The 22348-nt window shown below is 39.9% G+C and overlaps 1 protein-coding gene and 1 pseudogene across 3 annotated transcripts in view; one reads left to right on the top strand and one right to left on the bottom strand.

The window, feature by feature from the left end:
* Positions 1-22348, top strand: part of BCL2L13 (BCL2 like 13) — an 89509-nt gene that overhangs the window by 22474 nt on the left and 44687 nt on the right. For all 3 annotated transcript variants that reach the window (XM_032390771.1, XM_032390773.1, XM_032390772.1), the window contains one exon: positions 17390-17479. In XM_032390771.1, coding sequence (XP_032246662.1) covers positions 17390-17479 — 90 coding nt within the window. Of the gene's footprint in view, positions 1-17389; positions 17480-22348 lie in introns of those variants that run through there.
* LOC116623554 lies at positions 8483-9267 on the bottom strand (annotated as a pseudogene).

Genomic DNA, 22348 nt, shown 5'->3' with positions numbered 1-22348 from the left:
TTCATTTTCATTTGTTTCCATGAATTTTTTTAATTCTTCTTTAATTTCCTGGTTGACCCATTCATTCTTTAGTAGGATGCTCTTTAGCCTCCATGTATTTGAGTTCTTTCTGACTTTCCCATAAATAAAATCTTTAAAAAAAAAAAAAGATACTCAGCTTCTATTTTATTTATTTATTTATTTATTTATAAAGATTTTATTTATTTATTTGACAGAGGGGGAGAGAGAGAAAGAGTGCACAAGCACTGGGAGCGGCAGGCAGAGGGAGAAGCAGGCTCCTGGCTGAGCAGGGAGCCCGACACGGGGCTCTATCCCAGGACCCTGGGATCATGACCTGAGCCGAAGGCAGACGTTTAACCAATTGAGCCACGGACGCCCTCAGCTTCTATTTCTGACAAAAATTCATGGAACAAACAGTAATTAAGTCCTCCACAGCAAATAAAGTTCACTGTTGAAACTCCTGGTTCCTGGTGCACCTGGGTGGCTCAGTTGGTTAAGTGTTTGCCTTTGCTCAGGTCATGATTGATCCCAGGGTCTTGGGATCCAGCCCTGCATCGGGCTCCCTGTTCAGCAAGTGGTCTGCTCCCTCTCCCTCTGCCCCTTTTCCCTACTTGTGTTCTCTCTCCCTCTCTCAAATAAATAAATAAAATTTAAAAAAAAAAGAAAAAAAAAAAGAAACTCCTGGTTCCTTATCATGAGATAGATTCAGGTATTTTCCAGAGTACATACTGCTGAATACTTCTGTGAATAACCATAAGTTTTGAATACTTTACATTTTCACAATCTCTGTCAAACTAATTTTGTCAAACGAATAAGCCTTGTTATGTGCCACACGTATTTTGCCATTATTGGTAACACATCTTAGCAGATTCCACTTTTGGTTATAGTGAAGTAGTGTTTTCTCAATGTTTTAGAAAATATTCTCACCCGTAATTATTCTGTGTAGGCATGGCAGTTCTTTAGTCACTTCAAACTCGGCATGGACTCCTTCAATAAAGAACAGCTGAGGAGTTTCAGACAAGTGTCAGGGCATCAAGAGCCAAAGAAAACCACTCAAAATTGTTTGCCTTGTATTTCAATTGACTATTGATGTTGTTCCCATTGTCCTCAACTCCTTGAGCAACTGTTCTCTCCAAAAGACTAATAATCTTAAACTTTTTTTTTTATAACATGTCTCTTTAGGGGCTTTAGCTGAACACAGTTTAATTAACTTGACATCAGTAAATGGCTTTCTTTGCATGGCTGACAGCTGAGCCGTGGAAACTTAACTTTGGTTGCAGCCTCATTTTCATTTTTTATTTTTATGAAGAAATTCTATGATAAAAAGTTCCATTTTAAATTTTCTCATTTTTCTGACTTGCTTTCCTGTGAGTTGGGAATACTCTGATGAGTCTGGTAATATCAGTGTATATTGTGTGCTTCTAGTATAGTTATAATGTCATTGCATAGTAAGTACGATACTTTGCCATCTAATTTGATAACAAAATAATCCTTAAAAGCAGGATATTCAAAGTCCACTTTTTTATGCACGGGTAAATAAAAGTTGTGGTATATTGTGCCACTGCAGTATGTAATGTGCTATGCAACAGTGTGAAGCTGTGAGGACACCCCACACAGACTCTGTCGCAACCATGCATTTCTGCCATTGTAGCACAAAGCAACCACAGATAATACATGAACGAGTATGGCTATATTCCAGGTAAATTTTATTTATAGGGACTGAATTTCCTATAATTTTTATGTCATAAAATATTAATCTTTTTATTTTTTTCAATCATTTAAAGATGTAAAAATCATTCTTGGCTCATGGGCTATAGAAAAACATGCACATCTGGCCCACGGGTTATAGTTTGCTGACACCTGATATCAGTGCGGGGAACCTTATTTTTCTCATTATTATCAAGGAGCACAATGCATTTATGCACAAAACTAAATGCTGTTATTGTTTATCTTAAGCCCAGGTCTATGTCCTTGTCACTTCCATTCTTTAATCATATTTCTTTTTTTATTAAAATGTTTTAATATATATGAAAGTATTTAGAAAAGTAAAAAAAAAAAAAGAAAGTAAGAAGAAAAATTCTATAATCCAGTAATTAAAATGATGAAATGTTAACATTTTTTCCCATTTATATAGGAACATATAAATTTGCATTTATGGTTTTTAAAAATGAGGTGGTACATATGCCATTTGGTAACATTTTAAAAATTAACATATTTAGGGGCACTTGGGTGGCTCAGTTGGTTAAGTGTCTGCCTTTGGCTCAGGTCATGATCTCGGGGTCCTGGGATCCAGCCCCATGTTGGGGCTCAGCGGGGAGTCTCCTTCTCCTTGTCACCCTCCCTCTGTGCTTCCCCTCTCTCTCTGTCTCTCAAATAAATAAATAAAATATTTTTTTTAAAAAAATAAATAAAAATTAACAACATATTTGAACATCTGTCCATGTTTCAATAAATAAATATCTGTAGTCTCCTGCTTTAGGACATTTAGGGTATTCAGCAGCCTTCTTTGGAATGGGCACATGACAGTCCTTCAGAGAGCTCACAAATTCCTTAAACCTTTTCCTTTTCAGTTTCCAGTTTCATTTACTTTTCCAAAACCTTCTTCTGATTAGTTATAGCCTGATACGTTTAGAAAAATACTATGTAATAGAACTTTGTGCAGTGAAGAACATGTTCTGTATCTGCTCTGTCCGATATTGTAGTCACAAGTCACAGGAGATAGTTGAATACTTGAAATATGACTAGTGTGAGTAAGGAACTGAATTTTTAACTTTATTTAATTTCTACTTAAACTTAAAAAACCTGCATGTGGCTAGTGACTAGTGAATATTAGACACCCAGGTCTAGAAGTCAGGTTTTTATTTTCCCCTCTAAGCCAGCCCCTGTGTTTACAATAATTTGTTCACAATACCCCAGGCTTGAAACATAGAAGTCAATTCTTTTTTTTTTTTTTAAGATTTTATTTAAAGATAAATATTTATTTATTTATTTATTTATTTATTTGACAGAGAGAGACACAGTGAGAGAGGGAACACAAGCCGGGGGAGTGGGAGAGGGAGAAGCAGGCTTCCTGCTGAGCAGGGAGCCCGATGCGGGGCTCGATACCAGGACCCTGAGATCATGACCTGAGCTGAAGTTAGACGCTTAACGACTGAGCCACCCAGGTGCCCCTAGAAGTCATTCTTTAGCTCTTTTCTTCGCTTCCTGCCCTCTCTTTCTTTTTCTTTTTCTTTGTTTAGTAATCTCTACACCCAGCCTGGCGCTTGAACTCACAACCTCGAAATCAAGAGTCACATGCTCTACTGATTGAGCCAGCCAGGGACTCCTCTTGCCCTCTTTCTTTGTCAGCTGTTACCAACTGTCCCAATTTTGTGATGATTCTCCCATTATCCTACAGGTCCTGCCTCAAATTATTGCAAGTGTCTCCTAATTTTTCTCCTTCACTTTATGTCTTCCCCATCATGCATTTTGCATGCTACAAGCATATTGAGCTTCCTAACATTGCCTCTTATATTGGAAACCCACAGTTATTCTCTTCCCCTAAGGCTACTTTACAAAACTTTCATTGGTTTCTATGATCTGGTCATTGCATCTGATGTCTCTTACCGTTTTGTATTTTATTTTATTTTAATTTTTATCTTTATTTTAATTTTTAGAGAGAGCTTGAGAGCCAAGGGGGAGGGGCAGAGGGAATCTTAAGTAGGGGGAAGAGAGAATCTTAAGCAGGCTCCACACCCAGAGGGCTCCATCTCACGACCCTGAGTTCATAACCTGAGCCGAAATCAAGAGTTGGACACTTAAAACGACTGAGCCACCCAGACACCCATACTGTCTTGTATTTTATTTTATTTTATTATTATTATTTTTAAAATTTATTTATTAGAGAGAGATAGAGCAGGAACACAAGCAGGGGGAGTGGGAGAGGGAGAAGCAGGCTTCCCGTGGAGCAGGGAGTCCGAAGTGGGACTCGATCCCAGGACCCTGGGATCATGACCCGAGCCGAAGGCAGACGCTTAACCATCTGAGCCACCCAGGTGCCCCTGTCTTGTATTTTAAACAAACCATGCTTATGCCTCAAACTGCTGCTCTAGAATGGTAGACTCCTGTGATAGCTATTACTAATGTTCACCCATATGTAATTATTTTTTTTTTTTTTAAAGATTTTATTTATTTATTTGAGAGAGAATGAGATAGAGAGCATGAGAGGGGGGGAGGGTCAGAGGGAGAAGCAGACTCCCTGCTGAGCAGGGAGCCCGATGCGGGACTCGATCCCGGGACTCCAGGATCATGACCTGAGCCGAAGGCAGTTGCCCAACCAACTGAGCCACCCAGGCGCCCCCACCCATATGTAATTCTTATCTCCTTACCAGGAGCATGGGAACATTGCATTTAGGCAGGGCCATGTGACTGGTCCTAGCCATTGAAATATGAGTGGTGTGATTTATGTCCCTTCTAGGCTGTGGCATTTAAGAAGAAAGACTAACTTCTTAGAGGGAAAAATTAGGTTCTTATTGCTGTCTTTGCTGCTTTGCTATCCCATTTGTTATCTAAAATGTGATATAAAGCTTATTCTCATGCCATGTTATTATAAATAGGATCTGTGGTAGCATCCATTGGTGTAATGTGGGTAGGGTTTGGTTTCAAGTTCATGAAGCAGTAAGCGTGAGAAGGAGAGGTTAAGGGAGGTGACCCAGTTCATGATGCAAGATTTTTGTCACATTGAATGTTTTTCATTTTTTCCTGAGTCATGTGCTGATTATAGACTTTTCCATAAATAGTTAACTCTACACTTTCCCAGAACTAGCCAGCTCTTCCAGACAGTGTTAGTTTGTGCTGAATATAGTCAACCCTGTTCTGGATTATATACTCTGACTAGTAGAAGTCTTGCTGAATTGCATATTTGATGTCAAATAATAACTTCTATTATGCACAGTTTTGCATTTATTAAGATAGAGCACCTTGTTGCTGAAGTAATTAATACGGATTTATTAATAAGACATTTCTTTTTTAAGTTAGAAAGGAGAGTAAGTTCATCTGTTAGTAAAGTGACTATCAAATACATGTAGCTGTGCTACTGGTTTGTTATTCACTCAACCATTAAGCAGTCACTCCCCATGTTTCCCTCTTCCCTTCAGCCCCAGGCAACCACTATTCTACTTTCTGTCTCTGAATTTAACTCTTCTAGGCACCTCATTTGAGTGGAATCAAATAATATTTGTTCTTTTGGGTCTGACTTATTTCACTTAGCATAATGTCTTTTTTTTTTTTTTAAGATTTTATTTATTTATTTGAGAGAGCGAGAATGAGAGAGAGAGAGAGCACATGAGAGGGGGGAGGGTCAGAGGGAGAAGCAGACTCCCTGCTGAGCAGGGAGCCCGATGTGGGACTCGATCCCAGGACTCCAGGATCATGACCTGAGCCGAAGGCAGTCGCTTAACCAACTGAGCCACCCAGGTGCCCCTTAGCATAATGTCTTTAGGGTTCATCCATGCTATAGCATGTATCAGAATTTCATTCCTTTTTTTTTTTTTTAAGATTTTATTTATTTATTTGATAGAGAATGAGAGACAGAGAGCATGAGAGGGAGGAGGGTCAGAGGGAGAAGCAGACTCCCTGCCGAGCAGGGAGCCCGATGTGGGACTCGATCCCGGGACTCCAGGATCATGACCTGAGCCAAAGGCAGTTGCTTAACCAACTGAGCCACCCAGGCGCCCTCATTCCTTTTTTTTTTAAGTAATCTCTGTGCCCAACATGGGGCTTAATGTCATGACCCTGAGATTGAGAGTCACATGCTCTACCGACTGAGCCAGCCAGGCCCCTCATTCCTTTTTTAAGGCTGAAAAATTTTTTTTTTTTTTTTTTAAGATTTTATTTATTTATTTGACAGAGAGAGAGCACAAGTAGGCAGAGTGGTAGACAGAGGGAGAAGGAGAAGCAGGCTCCCTGCTGAGCAGGGAGCCCGATGCGGGGCTCGATCCTAGCACCCTGGGATCATGACCTGAGCTGAAGGCAGACGCTTAATGACTGAGCCACCCAGGCGCCCCAAGGCTGAATAATATTCTAACGTATGCATGTCACACATTTTGCTTATCCATTCATCTGCTGATGGACATTTGGGTTATTTCTCCCTTTTGGCTATTGTGAATAATGCTGCTGTAAACATTGGTGTTACAAACATCTATTTGAGTCTCTGCTTTCAGTTCTTGTGGGTATATACTCAGGTGTAGGTTTGCTGGATCACATGGTAATTCTACGTTTAATTTTTGGAAGAACTGCCTTACTTTTTTCCACAGTAGCTGCATCATTTTATATTCCCATCTGCAATACACAAGGGTTCCAATTTCTCTACATCCTCACCAATACTTGTTCTCTGTTTTATGGTTTTGTTTTATAGTAGCCATCCTAATGGGTGTGAAGTGTGGTGTCTCATTGTGACAGCTCATTTCTTTTATTGCTGAATAATATTCCATTGTAGGGATGTACCATAGTTTGTTTCTCCATTCACCTATTGAAGAACATCTTGATTGCTTCCATGTTTTGACAATTATGAATAAAGTTGTTTTATTTTTATTTATTTATTTATTTATTTATTTTTAAAGATTTTATTTATTTATTTATTTGACAGAGAGAGACACAGCCAGAGAGGGAACACAAGCAGGGGCAGTGGGAGAGGGAGAAGCAGGCGTCCCACTGAGCAGGGAGCCGGATGCGGGGCTTGATCCCAGGACCCTGGGACTATGGCCTGAGCCGAAGGCAGACGCTTAACGACTGAGCCACCCAGGCGCCCCAATAAAGTTGTTTTAAACATTCATGTGCCAGTTTTTGTGTTGATAGAAGTTTTCATCTCATTTGGGTAAATACCAAGGAGCATGATTGCTAGATCGTATGGTAAGACTATCTTTAGTTGTAACAAACTACCAAGCTGTCTTCCACAGTGGTTGTATCATTTTGGGTTTCTACCAGCAATGTATGGGGGTTCCAGTTTCTCTCTGTCTTTGCCAAACTTGCTATCATTGCTGTTTTTGATTATAGCTACTCTAGTGGGTGTGTGGTGGTATCTCACTATGTTTTTAATTTTCATTTCCCTAATGCTAATGATGTTGAACATCTTTTCATGTGCTTATTGGTCATTTGCATATCTTTGGAGAAATGTCTATTCTTATCCTTTGCCCTTTTTTGATTGGGTTATTTGTCTTTCTATTGTTGAGCTATAAGAATTCTTTATTTTTATATTTTTTAAAGATTTTATTTATTTTATTTGCCAGAGAGAGAGAGAGCACAAGCTGGGGGAGCAGGAGGAAGAGGGAGAATCAGGATCCCTGCTGAGCAGGGAGCTGGACACGGGGCTCCATCCCAGGACTCTGGGATCGTGACCTGAGCTGAAGGCAGACGCTTCACCGACTGAGGCACCCAGGTGCCCTTAAGAATTCTTTATGTATTTTAGATACCAGACCCTTATCAGATACATGATTTCAGATATTCTCTTTCATTCTGTTGTTTGTGTTGGTAGTGTACTTTGATATACATTTTTAATTTTTATGAAGTCCAGTTTATCTGTGTTTTCTTTGATTTCTTATGATTTTGGTGTCATATCTAAGAAGCCATTACTTAATCCAGAGTCATGCACATTTTCACCTATGTTTCCTTTTAAGAGTTTTATAGTTTTAGCTTTTAAATTTAGATCTTTGTTAGGGGTGCCTGGCTGGCTTGGTTGGTGGAGTGTGCAACTCTTGATCTCGGTGTTGTGCGTTCAAGTCCTGTGTTGGGTGTAGAGATTACTTAAAAAAAAACTTTAAAAAATTTTAGATCTTTGATCCATTTTGAACTAATTTTTGTATATGCTGTGAAGTAGGCATGTAGATTCATTATTTTGCATGGGAATATGCAGTTCTCCCAGCACCATTTGTTGAAAAGTTTCTTCATTCCCCTGTTGAATGGTCTTGGTTCCCTTGTCAAAAATCAATTGACCTTAAGGGCACCTGGGTGGCTCAGTTGGTTAAGCAACTGCCTTCAGCTCAGGTCATGATCATGGAGTCCCAGGATCGAGTCCCGCATTGGGCTCCCTGCTCAGCAGGGAGTCTGCTTCTCCCTCTGACTTTCCCCCCTTTCATGCTCTCTCTCTCTCATTCTCTCTCTCTCAAATAAATAAATAAAATCTTTTAAAAAAATCAATTGACCTTAAATATATGGATTTATTTCTGGCCTCTCAATTAGATTCCATTGGTCTATCGGTCTGTCTTTATTCCATAACCATACTATCATGTTATAGCTCTGTAGTAAGTTTTGAAATTATAAAGTTTGAGTCCTTCTACTTTGTTCTTCTTTTTCAAAATCACTTTGACTATTTTGTGTCTCTTGCAATTCTATATGAATTTTAGGATTGTTTTATCCATTTCTGGAAAAAAGGCAGTTGGAATTTTTTTTTTTTTAAGATATAATTTTTAAGTAATCTCTACAACCAAAGTGGGGTTCGAACTTAAAACCCTAAGATCAAGAGTAGTTCGTATGCTCCATGGCCTGAGACAGCCAGGCGCCCTGCAGTTGGAATTTTGAAAGGGACTGCATTGAATCTGTAGGTCAATTTGGAGGGTATTGCCATCTATAACCCCATCCCAGATTTTGATTCAGTTCATTATTTCTGGAGATGTGTACTGTTTCATTCTTTTCTCAGCTTTTCTATCAGGAACAGATATTTGATCCTGAAATCAGACTTTGAGTGGGTGCGTGATGAAATTTCCCTGTATTCTTTTCCTTCAAATATGTCCTCTTTCAAATCTGTCTCCCCATGTGCAAGATACCTTGGGGTGTGGGAACACTGGAACCTATTTTTTAAACATTCATAACTGAAGTATTTTTATGTACAATGAGTTAGCATGAAGGTACATATGTTGGATTTCTGCAGTTAAGGTAGGTCTCTTGGATGACCCATTCAAGGAAATTCGCTTAATCCAGCTTAATGAAGCCTCTATCCTTCGTGTACTGACGGAAACACTGGGGCACATATTGAGGCCAGATTTCCGGATCAGACCGTGCAGGTTTGAGCAGATGTGGCAAGAATGAGAACCCTGGCTGAATTTTCTGGGATGGCTCCAATAGAGCTGCTGGTGACCCATCTTGCTCTCTCAGATGCAATGAGGCAAAAGGCTATTTTGTACTTTTTAAAAATCTGTCTACTATGGTATCATTTGGGGTATTGTTTTTGCTATTGAGTGAATAATTGAACCATATCTGTATGTTTAGTAGATGTTTTTAATTTGATTATAACTATTTGGGTGGGTTTTTTTTTAAGATTTTATTTATGTATTTGAGAGAGAGAGAGAGAGCGAGCATGAATGGGGGGAGGGGCAGAAGGAGAAGCGGACTCCCTGCCAAGCAGGGAGCCTGTTGCCAGGCTGGATCCCAGGATCCTGAGATCATGACCTGAGCAGAAGGCAGTTGCTTAATTGACTGAGCCACCCAGGTGCCCCTTATTTGGGTTTTTTAAAGCAGTGTTTGTCAAGACTAACTGCCTGAATGCTTATTTAAAAAAAGATCATGGGGGGCCACTTGGGTGGCTCAGTCGGTTGGGCGTCTGCCTTCCCCTCAGGTCATGATCCTGGGGTGCTGGGATCCAGGCCCACATCGGGCTCCCTGCTTGGCAGGGAGTCTGCTTCTCTCCCTCCGCCCCTCCCCATGCTCATGCTCTTTCCCTCACTTGCTCTCTCTCTCAAATAAATAAATAAAATCTTAAAAAAAAAAAAATCATGGGTGCGCCTGGCTGACTTAGTCGGTAGAGCATGTGACTCCATCTTCTGGTTGTAAGTTCCTGCCCCATGGTTGGGTGTAGAGATTACTTAAAAAAAAAAAAATCCTAAAAAAAATCATGGAGCCCTACCCCAGACCTATTAAACCAGATGCTCCATGATAGGGTTTGGGAATCTGTATTTTTAATATATTTGCTTAGTAATTTTATTGTGCATTCAGTTTGGAGACCCATAGATTTAGAAAGCATTTTGCTCTGCCCATACAACTATTCTAAACTTGTTGATCTGATATTCACTTTGAAAGCCCTGAGTGTATTTCAGGCTGGAATATGATGATTGCTGACTCACTTGACTCTTGGTTTTACACTGAAGTGGGTGGGATTTGGTGTGCTAAAGTTTGTTTGTCTTTCAAACATTTTTCTCTGGGTTTATAGCGGAGGATTTATGCTGCATTGGTGATACTGCATAGCTCTTTGCCTTTGAAAGTCTGGGTTGGGAGGTGATTAAATGAAAATCACTGAATCTGTCTGTGTCATTGGTTTGCTAAATAAATAGCCTTTTGTGTCCTGACAGCAGTAGACTTTTTCTGGTTTAGGTTTTCCACATGGCTTATTATCAAGTATGACAACTTGTCGTGTGTAATCAGCATCACATTAGTCTCATGAGAATAGACACTCCTTTAATCAGCTGCTTTTCTTTAATCTGGCGGGTGAGGCATATGGTAACCAAGACATTATTGTCATTTACTTTGTGGCATGGTGGTAGTGCTGGTGGTGGTGTGATTGGGTGTGTGGGTGTGTATATGTTTTAGGTATGTAGAGACAGATGGCAGATAAAACATTCATGTAATCCTTATTTTTCACTGTACATCAAAAATTATCATGTTTTAGAATTCACTAATAATTTTACTTTTCAGAACATCTAAGATTCTTGGGGCACCTGGGTGGCTCAGTCGTTAAGCATCTGCCTTCGACTCAGGTCATGATCTCAGGGTCCTGGGATCGAGCCCCGCATCAGGCTCCCTGCTCGGCGGGAGGCCTGCTTCTCCCTCTCCCACTCCCCCTGCTTGTGTTCCCTCTCTCGCTGTGTCTCTCTCTGTCAAATAAATAAATAAAATCTTTAAAAAAAAAAAAAAGAACATCTAAGATTCTTAAGTAATCTCTGTACCCAACATGAGGCTCAAATTCACAACCTCAAGATCAAGAGTCATGCTCTATGGACTGAGCCAGCCAGGTGCCCCCAGAAGATCTACTTTCTAATCTTGTTTTAATATGATTTATTTGAGCCTGGGTGAATCATTTCAACTTCTGTAAGTCCCATATTCTTCATATAATGAGGAGGATGAACTAGATGGCCTTTATATTACAGATCTTCCCAAATCTAAAATTCAGTGATTCAGGCATTGACTAAAACTCCCATAAGCATGGAGATAATAGTTGAGGCCTTATTCTTTCCATTCCTCTTTTATAATATTCTCTTTCACAATTCCATCACCATAAATAGTCTAGTTAGTGTTCTATGTATGTGGTTGGTCTGTACTCTTATTGTCTTATGTAAAATGACTTCTTATTTTTTGTCATTTGAGCTAGCCTCAAAATTACTGATAACTTTTTTTTTTAAGGTTTTTTTTTTTTTTTAATTCATTAAAGACACAGAGATAGAGAGAGACTATGAGCAGGGGGAGAAGCACAGGGAGGGGGAGAAGCAGGCCCCCCGCCTAGCAGGGAGCCCGATGCGGGGCTTGATGCAGGGCTTGATCCCAGGACCCTGGGGTCATGACCCAAGCTAAATGCAGATGCTTAACCATCTGAGCCACCCAGGCACCCCTGATAACTTTTTTTTAATTCCTTTAATTTATAAATAACTTTAATTTTATTGGTTTTTTTCTTAATTTTTTTGTGTTTTTTTCCCCTTAAGTGTTCTCTCTCCCCAGCAATGTTGTCATCTATACATGTATATCTATACATTGTAGTCATTTGAGTCTTGATCATAGTGACAGTGATAGCCATCACTATCAAGTTTTTGAGTACTTTTTTAGTCCATACTGGACACAAGTCTAGGACAAAGGGAGCATCTCAAATAGCTTATAATGTGGTCAGAATGATAATAAACTATAAAATCATTGAACAGTATTAGACAGGATATACTTCAGTATTACACTATGTGGCATAGAAGGAATAATATGAATGTTCAAACAGCAGTGATACGGTAGTAGTCAGTGAAGAAGATACTGTGGAGTAGTAGAGAGACTTAAATTGGTCCTTGAAGGGGTGGACAGAATTTGAATAATCAGGAAGAGGAAGAGCAGTCCAGGTTAGATAAAAATGTAGTTATAATATATCCTTTTTATTAGTGAAGAAGTTGGCAGTGAGTTCATACTGGGCAGGAATTTGAATGAATTTTTTTAAAAGTCCTTACCACATATAATTTAATGTGGCTTGTAATAGCAAATAATGGAAAAATCTAAATGAATTAATTAAATAAAAATATTCTAATAAATGAGATCAGAGTAGGAAAACTATACATTTCCTTAGTGTGAATAATAGAACACAGATGCGTAGGCTCTAAGGTCCCATATGGTAATACTAGCATTGAGCAGTGTATTTGGTTCTGAGGCAAAAGCCAAAAACAAGTGAAGGTATACTTAGTTCCAGATTTCTTTTTCCGTAACTAGAAGCTATACTATTTTCTTTTAAGTGGAACATTATTCTTTAAAATATATATATTTTTTCACTTAGAGCTTTATTAAGTAGGGCACAGAGAAATGTAGAAGAAGATGTTGTGAATATCAAACATGGTATTAGCTTTCAGAACGCTGTCTCTTAATGTGATTCTGGATAAAAGCTAAGGAAATGACACCAAAGTGCAGCCTCGTTAAAACAACTAGTTAACACTCTTTGGGGACCTAGGTTATATGTATGTACTTCTCTAATGATCCAGCTTACTATGAGGATAAAATCTAGAATGTAGAGGAATGGAGGGATTACCTCTCATGTCAGACTGAAAAACAGATTCGGAGCACCTGGGTGGCTGAGTCAGTTTGAACGGCTGACTCTTCATTTTGGCTCAGGTTGTGAGATCAAGCCCTGGGTTGGGCTCTGTGCTCAGTGGGGAGTCTGCTTGAGATTCTCTCTCTACCTCTGCCCCTCCCCCTTCAAATAAATAAATAAATCTTTATAAGAAGAAAAGATCCAACAGGTTGTATTCTCTAGCAAGAATCTGAAACGTTTAGGTGCTCTACATTTCTGAATAAGGGCAAGTCAAGAACAAACATGGAACTTAAAAGGCTAACCAAAACTTTCAGCATGGTTGTTATCCTACTTCTGTCTTAGAAGTATGATTGAAGGAGTACCTGCAGGTAAAAGAAGGATTTCTCTTTTTTTTTTTTTTTTAATTTATTTGACAGAGAGAGACACAGCGAGAGAGGGAACACAAGCAGGGGATGTGGGAGGGAGAAGCAGTCTTCCCGCGGAGCAGGGAGCCCGACTCGGGGCTCGATCCCAGGACCCTGGGATCACGACCCGAGCCGAAGGCAGCCACTCAATGACTGAGCCACCCAGGATTTAAGAGATTTAAGAGAAGGATTTCCATTAAAAACACTTTCATTCACTATAATTCATGACAGTGATTGATCAAAATTCTTACGTTGTTGGATGTAAGAGATTATTTGAGCCTGGAGAAAGTTTGAAGGCAAGTCTTTTACAGACCAGTCACACCTGGAAACAGAAAACCATGGAACTTCTTGTATTCAGGAAGGTAGCTTCTTAGTAAAACTGCCCAGATGAATTTATTGTGAAATGTGCCCTCACATTTTATTTTATTTATTTTTTTTTTTTAAAGATTTTATTTATTTATTTGAGAGAGAGAATGAGATACAGAGAGCATGAGAGGGGGGAGGGTCAGAGGGAGAAGCAGACTCCCTGCTGAGCAGGGAGCCCGATGTGGGACTCGATCCCGGGACTCCAGGATCATGACCTGAGCCGAAGGCAGTCGCTTAACCAACTGAGCCACCCAGGTGCCCCTGTGCCCTCACATTTTAAAAACTTAACTTTCCTTCTGAATTTTTGAACGTAAAATTTTTTTTTTTAAAGATTTTATTTATTAATTTGACAGAGAGAGACACAGCGAGAGAGGGAACGCAAGCAGGGGGAGTGGTAGAGGGAGAAACAGGCTTCCCACTGAGCAGGGAGCCCGATGCGGGGCTCAATCCCAGGACCCTGAGATCATGACCTGAGCCAAAGGCAGACGCTTAACGACTGAGCCACCCAGGCATCCCTGAATTTTTGAATGTAAATTAACTAAACTCTGTTGGATATGTGCTCAGGGGAAAAAAAGATTAGTTTTAGATCAACTGATATTAAGCCATATACAATATAATATAATAACCCTATTTCATATTACTTGGCATTATGTAGACTGTCAGAAGGTTGGTCCTGCTGATCCAAACTCTTACAGTACTGAAAACAGATTCTGTATAAGCATCATTGATTAGAAATCTATGATGACCTGATCCTGTTCACAGAGACAAGATCTGGGGAAAGATCACTATCAAATAGTAACATTTTAGGGAATCCAAAGGATTGGTGAGTGGGAGCTACTATCTGTTGAGCTATCTGTTTACTACCTAAAATGTAATGGGACTTATCTCATTAGCCTTGACAACATCCTTTTGAGGTAGGTTTTATTTTCCCATTTCACATAAGAGGAAAGGCTCAAGATTATTTTCCTAAGGTCACATGTAGTGATGATCTAGAATGGTTGACTCCAAAGCTTATCTTCCACTTTATTGATCCGCCTTCCAGGAAGCCAGAAGGGAGAGAGAGAATTTCATTGAAAGAGATAAGATTGACCTTAAATTAATTTCCTAGTCTGTGTTTGCCTTGTTTTAATAATGTCACGATATATTCTGGGTATCACTTTACCTAGTATAGTTACATTAATCAGTGCTGTTGCAGAGCCATCTAAAAGTTTGCAAATTATTTCTAAAAGGAAAACCTGTTAGGGGTGCCTGGGTGATGCAGTTGGTTGAGTACATGACTCTTGATTTTGGACCAGGTCATGATCTCAGGGTTGTGGGATCAAGCCCTGTGTCAGACTCTGCACTCAGCTCAGTCTGCTTGTTCCTCTCCCTCTGTTCCTCCCCTTGCTCACGCTGTCTCTCTCTTTCTCTCAAATAAATAAATAAAATATTTTTTTAAAAAGGAAAACCTATTATAATTACACACAGTACTTAAGATTTATTAAAAGTCTATCTCTAAGCAAAATAAGCCAGTCTCCAAAGACAAATACTGTATGATTTCACTTACATAAAGTACTTAGTGTAGTCAAATTGGAGAGACAGAAAGTAGAGTGGAGGTTGCCAGGAGCTGGGGTTCGGGGGAAAGGAAGGAATGGGGAGTTATTGTTTAGTGGGTATAGAGTTTTGGTTTTTCAGGATGTAGAAAGTTCTTGGGATGCCTCAGTGCCTAAGTCGGTTAAGTGTCCGACTCTTGATTCTGGCTCAGGTCATGATCTTAGGGTCCTGGGATTGAGCCCTGAGTCAGGCTGAGTGTTTAGTGGGGAGTCTGCCTGAGAATTCTATCCCTCTCCCTCTGCTCCTCCCCCTGAGCTTGTTCCTTCCCTCCTTCCCTCTCTCTCTCTCAAATAAATAATTATTAAAAAATCCTTAAAAAAAAGGTGTCGAAAATTCTAGAGATGAATGGTGGTGATGGTAGTACAACATTATGAATGTAAGTAATACAGCTGACTACACATTTAAAAATAGTTAAGATGGAAAATTTATGTTACATGTATTTTACCACAATTAAAAAAATTAGGGGGGAGCCTGCCTTTAAAGATGGACTTTTATGCTTAGGACAATTTATGAAGATTACATTTTTCCTAGGATACATTGTCTTCACATTTTGCATAATAGATTGTGTTTGTTTTATATAATGCTTTAGTTTTTATGTACATAATTTCATGTAAGGTATTGATATAGGCAGAAATGATAAGTGAAATGTCATTAAGCAAATATATTAATCATGACGTTGAAGAGATCCTTTGTGTTATGCTTCAACTAGAAATACCTAAGGAACTTTTTTTTTTCACAAAAAAATTATTTTAAGTTTTATTTTGTTTAGTCTCAGCTTAGAAGGAAAGTGTTTTATGTTACCTAAAGGAAAATTATTTTTGTCAACTTTAAATTTGAAAACTAATAAAAAATCTGTGAAATGTTGAAGCAGTCAACCTTTTGTTTTTGAAAGGTATTTTTAAAGACATAGGGATGCTATAATAATCAAATTTCTTGGTCTAGGGGCGCCTGGCTGACTCAGTTGGTAGAACATGGGACTCAATCTTGGGGTTATGAATTTGAGCCCCATGGTGGTTGTAGAGATTATTTAAAAATAAAATCTTAAAATAATCAAGTTGCTTGGTCTAAATTAATAAGCTCATCCTTTAATTCAGCTTTTATTTGCTTGCAGAAAGTCAAAACATACAAATGGTAAATCCATCTCTTTCTAAAACTTATCAGTGGTAGAAAACAGTGATATAAACAATTGAAAAAGCACTGGAAATGTGTCTGTAAGTCTATTCTGAATGTGAGAGGTGTGGGGTGTCATATTTGTATTCAGTATTTTAGATGAAATGTTGAGGCAGGAGAAATTAGTAGATTTTATTTTATTTATTTTATTTATTTATTTATTTATTTTATTTATTTTAAAGATTTTATTTATTTGACAGAGAGAGACACAGCAAGAGAGGGAACACAAGCAGGGGGAGTGGGAGAGGGAGAAGCAGGCTTCCCGCCGAGCAGAGAGCCCGATGTGAGGCTCGATCCCAGGACCCTGAGATCATGACCTGAGCCAAAGGCAGACGCTTAACCAACTGAGCCACCCAGGTGCCCCAAAATTAGTAGATTTTAAAGCATCTTGTGTCATTTTCTCCTTCAGTGCTTTTCCCCTTTGTTCTCCATTCTGTGCCACAGACCAAGACCTTCCTTTCCTTTTACTACATGATAATAGCTTGTGGCCAGTATTTTTGGTATGCCCATAGTTCTCTTAAGTTGGAGGATATAAATCTGAGGATAATAGGCCTTCTCTTGAGCTGCAGTTTGCATGAAGATGTGAAGATAAAGGACCATGAATATCAATTTTTGAAGACATTTATTACTTACCGAGACAACTTCTCAGGTTTCTTTTTCTATTGTTATGTCAAAAATGTTTCTGAGATATTTCCTTCCTGGCTTCCCAACTAGAAGATGAGGAGGACACAGCCTGGATTAATGATTTTTTTTAAAAGATTTTATTTATTTATTTGAGAGAGAGAGAGAGCATGCACAAATGGAGGGGAGGGGCAGAGGGAGAGGGAGAAGCAGAACTCGGGGCTCGATACCAGGACCCTGGGACCACGACCTGAATTGAAGGCAGACACCCAACCAACTGAGCCACCCAGGTGCCCCTGGATTAATGATTTTATATTCAGACTGACCTGAGTTTGATTCACAGCTCCTCCATTGTGGTGGTCTAACCTACTCAAGCTTCAGTGTCCTCATCTTTTAAGTATCTCTGAGCCCAGTAGCCTTGATAATGAGTTTTGATTTGTATTTTCTGACTTAAATAGTTAAAATACTACCCATATTCTAATGGCTTCTCTCTCTCTCATAGCTTCACAACCTCTGGATCAAGAAGTTTTGTTAAAAGTTAAAACTGAAATTGAAGAAGAGCTAGAATCCCTGGACAAAGAAATTTCTGAAGGTCTGTTTATTCTTATTTTCCTAGTTACTTAGTAGACTCAGGTTGGTGTGGTTTACTGTTGCTTTGATATTTTACAGTAGGGCATTCTCAACATTACACAGCTTCATTGGTATAGGATTATAAAGGTGAAACTAGAAGGGATCCTTTTTCTTTCCTAGGGGATAGGTTTATAAATATTTCCAAACCATACCTGACAGCCTTTTCCTGGTGTTAAGTAATATACTAAACAGTCATGTTAAGGTACTGTCCATTTAATGTCATTTGATTTGTATTGGTGTTTTTTTAATTAATAACAACATTAGAGGGGAAATTGTAAGTAAGTTGCTTCCATTTTTGCATGGATGTATGCTATAGATAGTTGTAAGAGTAATATACATGTAATTTTGTGGGGGGTGGGTGCTAGCTGCTTGCTTTACTGGGATTCTATGCCCTGTATCCCCCTGAACAACAATGGTTCTGCCTGTTCTTCCCCCAGTTAGAGCATGGCAGTATAACATGGAGTAAGGAAGCAGATGAGAAGTTGGTAGTTTGAGCTGAGGAGAGAGAAGCTGTGGTTGTTTCTTTCATGTGCAACATTTTATACTTGTATCACCTTCATAGTTTAAACTTTATCCATGGGGTGCCTGGGTGGCTTAGTCGGTTAAGGGTCTGTCTTCGGCTTGGGTCATGGTCTCCGAGTCCTGGAATCAAGCCCCGAATTGGGCTTCCTGCTTGGAGGGAAGTCTGCTTCTCTCTCTCTCCCTCTGCCTCTCCCCACCGCTTGTCCTCTCTCTCTCTCTCAAATAAATTAATAAAATCTTTAAAAAATAAAAATAAAATTTATCCATACGCAGGAATATTGAGTGTGAGGTTCATTTAAAAAAAGGGAATGAGATATCAGGAGCAAGATGGCGGAGGAGTAGGAGACCTAAATTTCATCTGGTCCCAGGAATTCAGCTAGATTAGGGATCAAAGCATTCTGAACACCTACGAACTCAATAGGAGATCGAAGAAAAGAATAGCAGCAACTCTCTGAACAGAAAACCGACCACTTTCTGGAAGGTAGAATGTGCGGAGAAGTGAATCCGAGGCAATATTCGGGAAGATAGACGGTGGGGGAGGGGGCCTCTTTCAGCTGCTACCTGTAAGTGATAGAGCCGCGGAGCTTTTAGAAGTCGGCTCCGCTGAGGGACGTCGCTCCAGTGGCTAAGCGGGGGGTGGAACCCTCGCTGGGACAGTGTGGTCTCAGGACCCTTGGGGCCACAGAAAGACCGGGTCTGCCTGAGTGCAGCAGAGCTCCCAGGTATTGGAGCGGGGAAGCCCGCTGCAGAGACGGAGCAGAGGAGCGGGCTCTCAGCTCGGGGTTGCCATAAACCGTGATCCGCGGCACAGTCGGGCCACTGCTCCTCCAGCAGGGACCCAACAAGTGGCAGATCCGGGGAGACTCCCCTTCCTCCCCCGGGAGGAGCGGTGTGGGAGCGCACTGCAGGGATCTGCTGGGTTTCGAGACTCCACATGGGGCTGTGTACCAGAGATAGAAACGCTCGGTCACAGGCTGGGTGAGCATGGAGTGCGGCCGGAGACCGGGGAGACGGGAGTGACTGACTGCTTTTCTCTGGGGGCGCACTGAGGAGCGGTGCCACGAGTTCTCGGCTCCTCCGGGGTGGAGATTGGGAGGCCACCATTTTCACTCTTGTCCTCCGAAGCCCTACGGAAAGCTTTCAGGGAACAAAAGCTCCTGAGAGAAAACCTGAGCAGATTACTCAGCCTGGACCCGGCAAGGGCGGGGCAATTCCGCCTCCAGCAAAGACATTTGGGAACCACGGCAACAGGCCCTTCCCCCAGAAGGTCAGCAAGAACAGCCAGCCAATACCAAGTTTACAGATCAATGAGAATGGCAGAACGCCAGCGCTAGGGGAATACCGCACATAGAATTCATGGCTTTTTTCCCCTGATTCTTTAGTCTTTCAAAGTTAATTTTTTTAATTTTCTTTTTTTTTTTTTGGAATTTTTCTTTTTCCCTTTTTCAACCAATATCTTATCAATCCCTGTTTTTAAAAATCATTTTTAGGGCGCCTGGGTGGCTCAGTTGGTTAAGCGACTGCCTTCGGCTCAGGTCATGATCCTGGAGTCCCGGGATCGAGTCCCGCATCGGACTCCCTGCTCAGCGGGGAGTCCGCTTCTCCCTCTGATCCTCCCCCCTCTCATGCTCTCTCTCTCTCTGTCTCATTCTCTCTCTCAAATAAATAAATAAAATCTTTAAAAAAAAAAAATCATTTTTATTTTTCATTTTTAGAGTCATATTCTATCTCTTCATAGTAGTTAACCTTATTTTTGGTATATATATAAGTTGTTCTCTCTTTAAAATTTTGGGATACAGTTTCTTCTAACAGACCAAAATATACCCTAAATCTCTAGTGTATGGTTTTGTTCTAGTCTCCTGCCTGATCTCATTCTCTCCCTTTTTTTTTTTTAATTCCTCTTCTTTCTTTTTTTAACCAACTTCTTATCAATTCCTTTTATAAAATCTTTTATAATTTTCATCTTTTTTTTTTTTTTTATTTGACAAAGAGACACAGAGAGGGAACACAAGCAGGGGGAGTGGGAGAGGAAGAAGCAGGCTTCCTGCAGAGCAGGGAGCCCGATGTGGGGCTCGATCCCAGGACCCTGGGATCATGACCTGAGCCGAAGGCAGACACTCAACTGACTGAGCCACCCAGGCGCCCCTATAATTTTCATCTTTACAGTCATATTCCATCCCTGCATCGTATTTATGCTTATTTTTGTGCATATATAAGTTTTTCTTTCTTTAAAATTTTGGGAGGCACTTTCTTCTAACAGACCAAAATATGCCCAAAATCTAATGTGTGGCACTGATCTATGCACCACCCTGATCATATTTGATCATATTCTTTTTTTTTTAAATCTTTTTCTTTTTTTTTTCTTTTTTCTTTCTTTCCCTTTCTTTTCCCCCGGTTTCAGGTCTCTTCTGATTTGTTTAGTGTATATTTTTCTGGGGTCGTTGTTACCCTGTTAGCATTTTGTTCTCTCATTCATCTATTGTCCTCTGAACAAAATGACAAGACGGAAAAAATCACCTCAGAAAAAAGAACAAGAGGCAGTACCGACTGCCAGGGACCTAATCAATACGGACATTAGTAAGATGTCAGAATAGAGTTCAGAATGACAATTTTAAAGATACTAGCTGGGCTTGATAAAAGCATGGAAGATATTAGAGAAACCCTCTCTGGAGAAATAAAAGAACTCAAATCTAACCAAGTCGAAATCAGAAAGGCTATTAATGAGGTGCAATAAAAAATGGAGACTCTAACTGCTAGGATAAATGAGACAGAAGAGAGAATGAGTGATATAGAAGACCAAATGATGGAAAATAAAGAAGCTGAGAAAAAGAGAGATAAACAACTATGGGATCATGAGGGCAGAATTCGAGAGATAAGTGATACCATAAGACGAAACAATATTAGAATAATTGGGATCCCAGAAGAAGAAGAAAGAGAGAGGGGGGCAGAAGGTATATTGGAGCAAATTATAGCAGAGAACTTCCCTAATTTGGGGAAGGAAACGGGCATCAAAATCCAGGAGGCACAGAGAACCCCCCTCAAAATCAGTAAAAATAGGTCAACACCCCGACATCTAATAGTAAAACTTCTGAGTCTCAGAGACAAAGAGAAAATCCTGAAAGCAGCTCGGGACAAGGGACCTGTAACCTACAGTGGTAGAAGCATTAGATGGGCAACAGACCTATCCACAGAGACCTAGCAGGCCAGAAAGGACTGGCATGATATCTTCAGAGCACTAAATGAGAAAAATATGCAGCCAAGAATACTATATCCAGCTAGGCTGTCGTTGAAAATAGAAGGAGAAATAAAAACCTTCCAGGACAAACAACAACTAAAGGAATTTGCAAACACGAAACCAGCCCTACAAGAAATATTGAAAGGGGTCCTCTAAGCAAAGAGAGAGCCTAAAAGTAACATACACCAGAAAGGAACACAGACAATATACAGTAACAGTCACCTTACAGGCAATACAATGGCACTGAATTCCTATCTTTCAATAGTTACCCTGAATGTAAATGGGCTAAATGCCCCAATCAAAAGACACAGGCTATCAGATTGGATAAAAAAACAAGACCCATCGATATGCTGTCTGCAAGAGACTCATTTTAGACCCAAAGACACCCCCAGATTGAAAGTGAGGGGGTGGAAAACCATTTACCATGCTAATGGACATCAAAAGAAAGCTGGGGTGGCAATCCTTATATCAGACAAATTAGATTTTAAACCAAAGACTATAATAAGAGATGAGGAAGGACACTATATCATACTTAAAGGGTCTATCCAACAAGAAGATTTAACAATTGTAAATACCTATGCCCCTAACATGGGAGCAGCCAATTATATAAGCCAATTAATAACAAAAGCAAAGAAACACATCGACAACAGTACAATATTAGTAGGGGACTTTAACACCCCCCTCACTGAAATGGACAGATCGTCTAAGCAAAAGATCAACAAGGAAATAAAGACTTTAAATGACACACTGGACCAAATGGACTTCACAGATATATTCAGCACATTCCATCCCAAAGCAACAGAATACACATTCCTCTCTAGTGCCCATGGAATATTCTCCTGAATAGATCACATCCTAGGTCACAAATCAGGTCTCAACCAGTACCAAAAGATTGGGATCATTCCCTGCATATTTTCAGACCACAATGCTTTGAAACTAGAACTCAGTCACAAGAGGAAAGTTGGAAAGAACTCAAATACATGGAGGCTAAAGAGCATCCTACTAAAGAATGAATGGGTCAACCAGAAAATTAAAGAAGAATTAAAAAAATTCATGGAAACAAATGAAAATGAA

Source organism: Phoca vitulina, unplaced genomic scaffold, assembly GCF_004348235.1.
Source record: "Phoca vitulina isolate PV1807 unplaced genomic scaffold, GSC_HSeal_1.0 scaffold59, whole genome shotgun sequence".
In the NCBI taxonomy this organism is placed as follows: Eukaryota; Metazoa; Chordata; class Mammalia; order Carnivora; family Phocidae; genus Phoca; species Phoca vitulina.
This window is presented reverse-complemented; position numbering and strand designations above follow the sequence as displayed.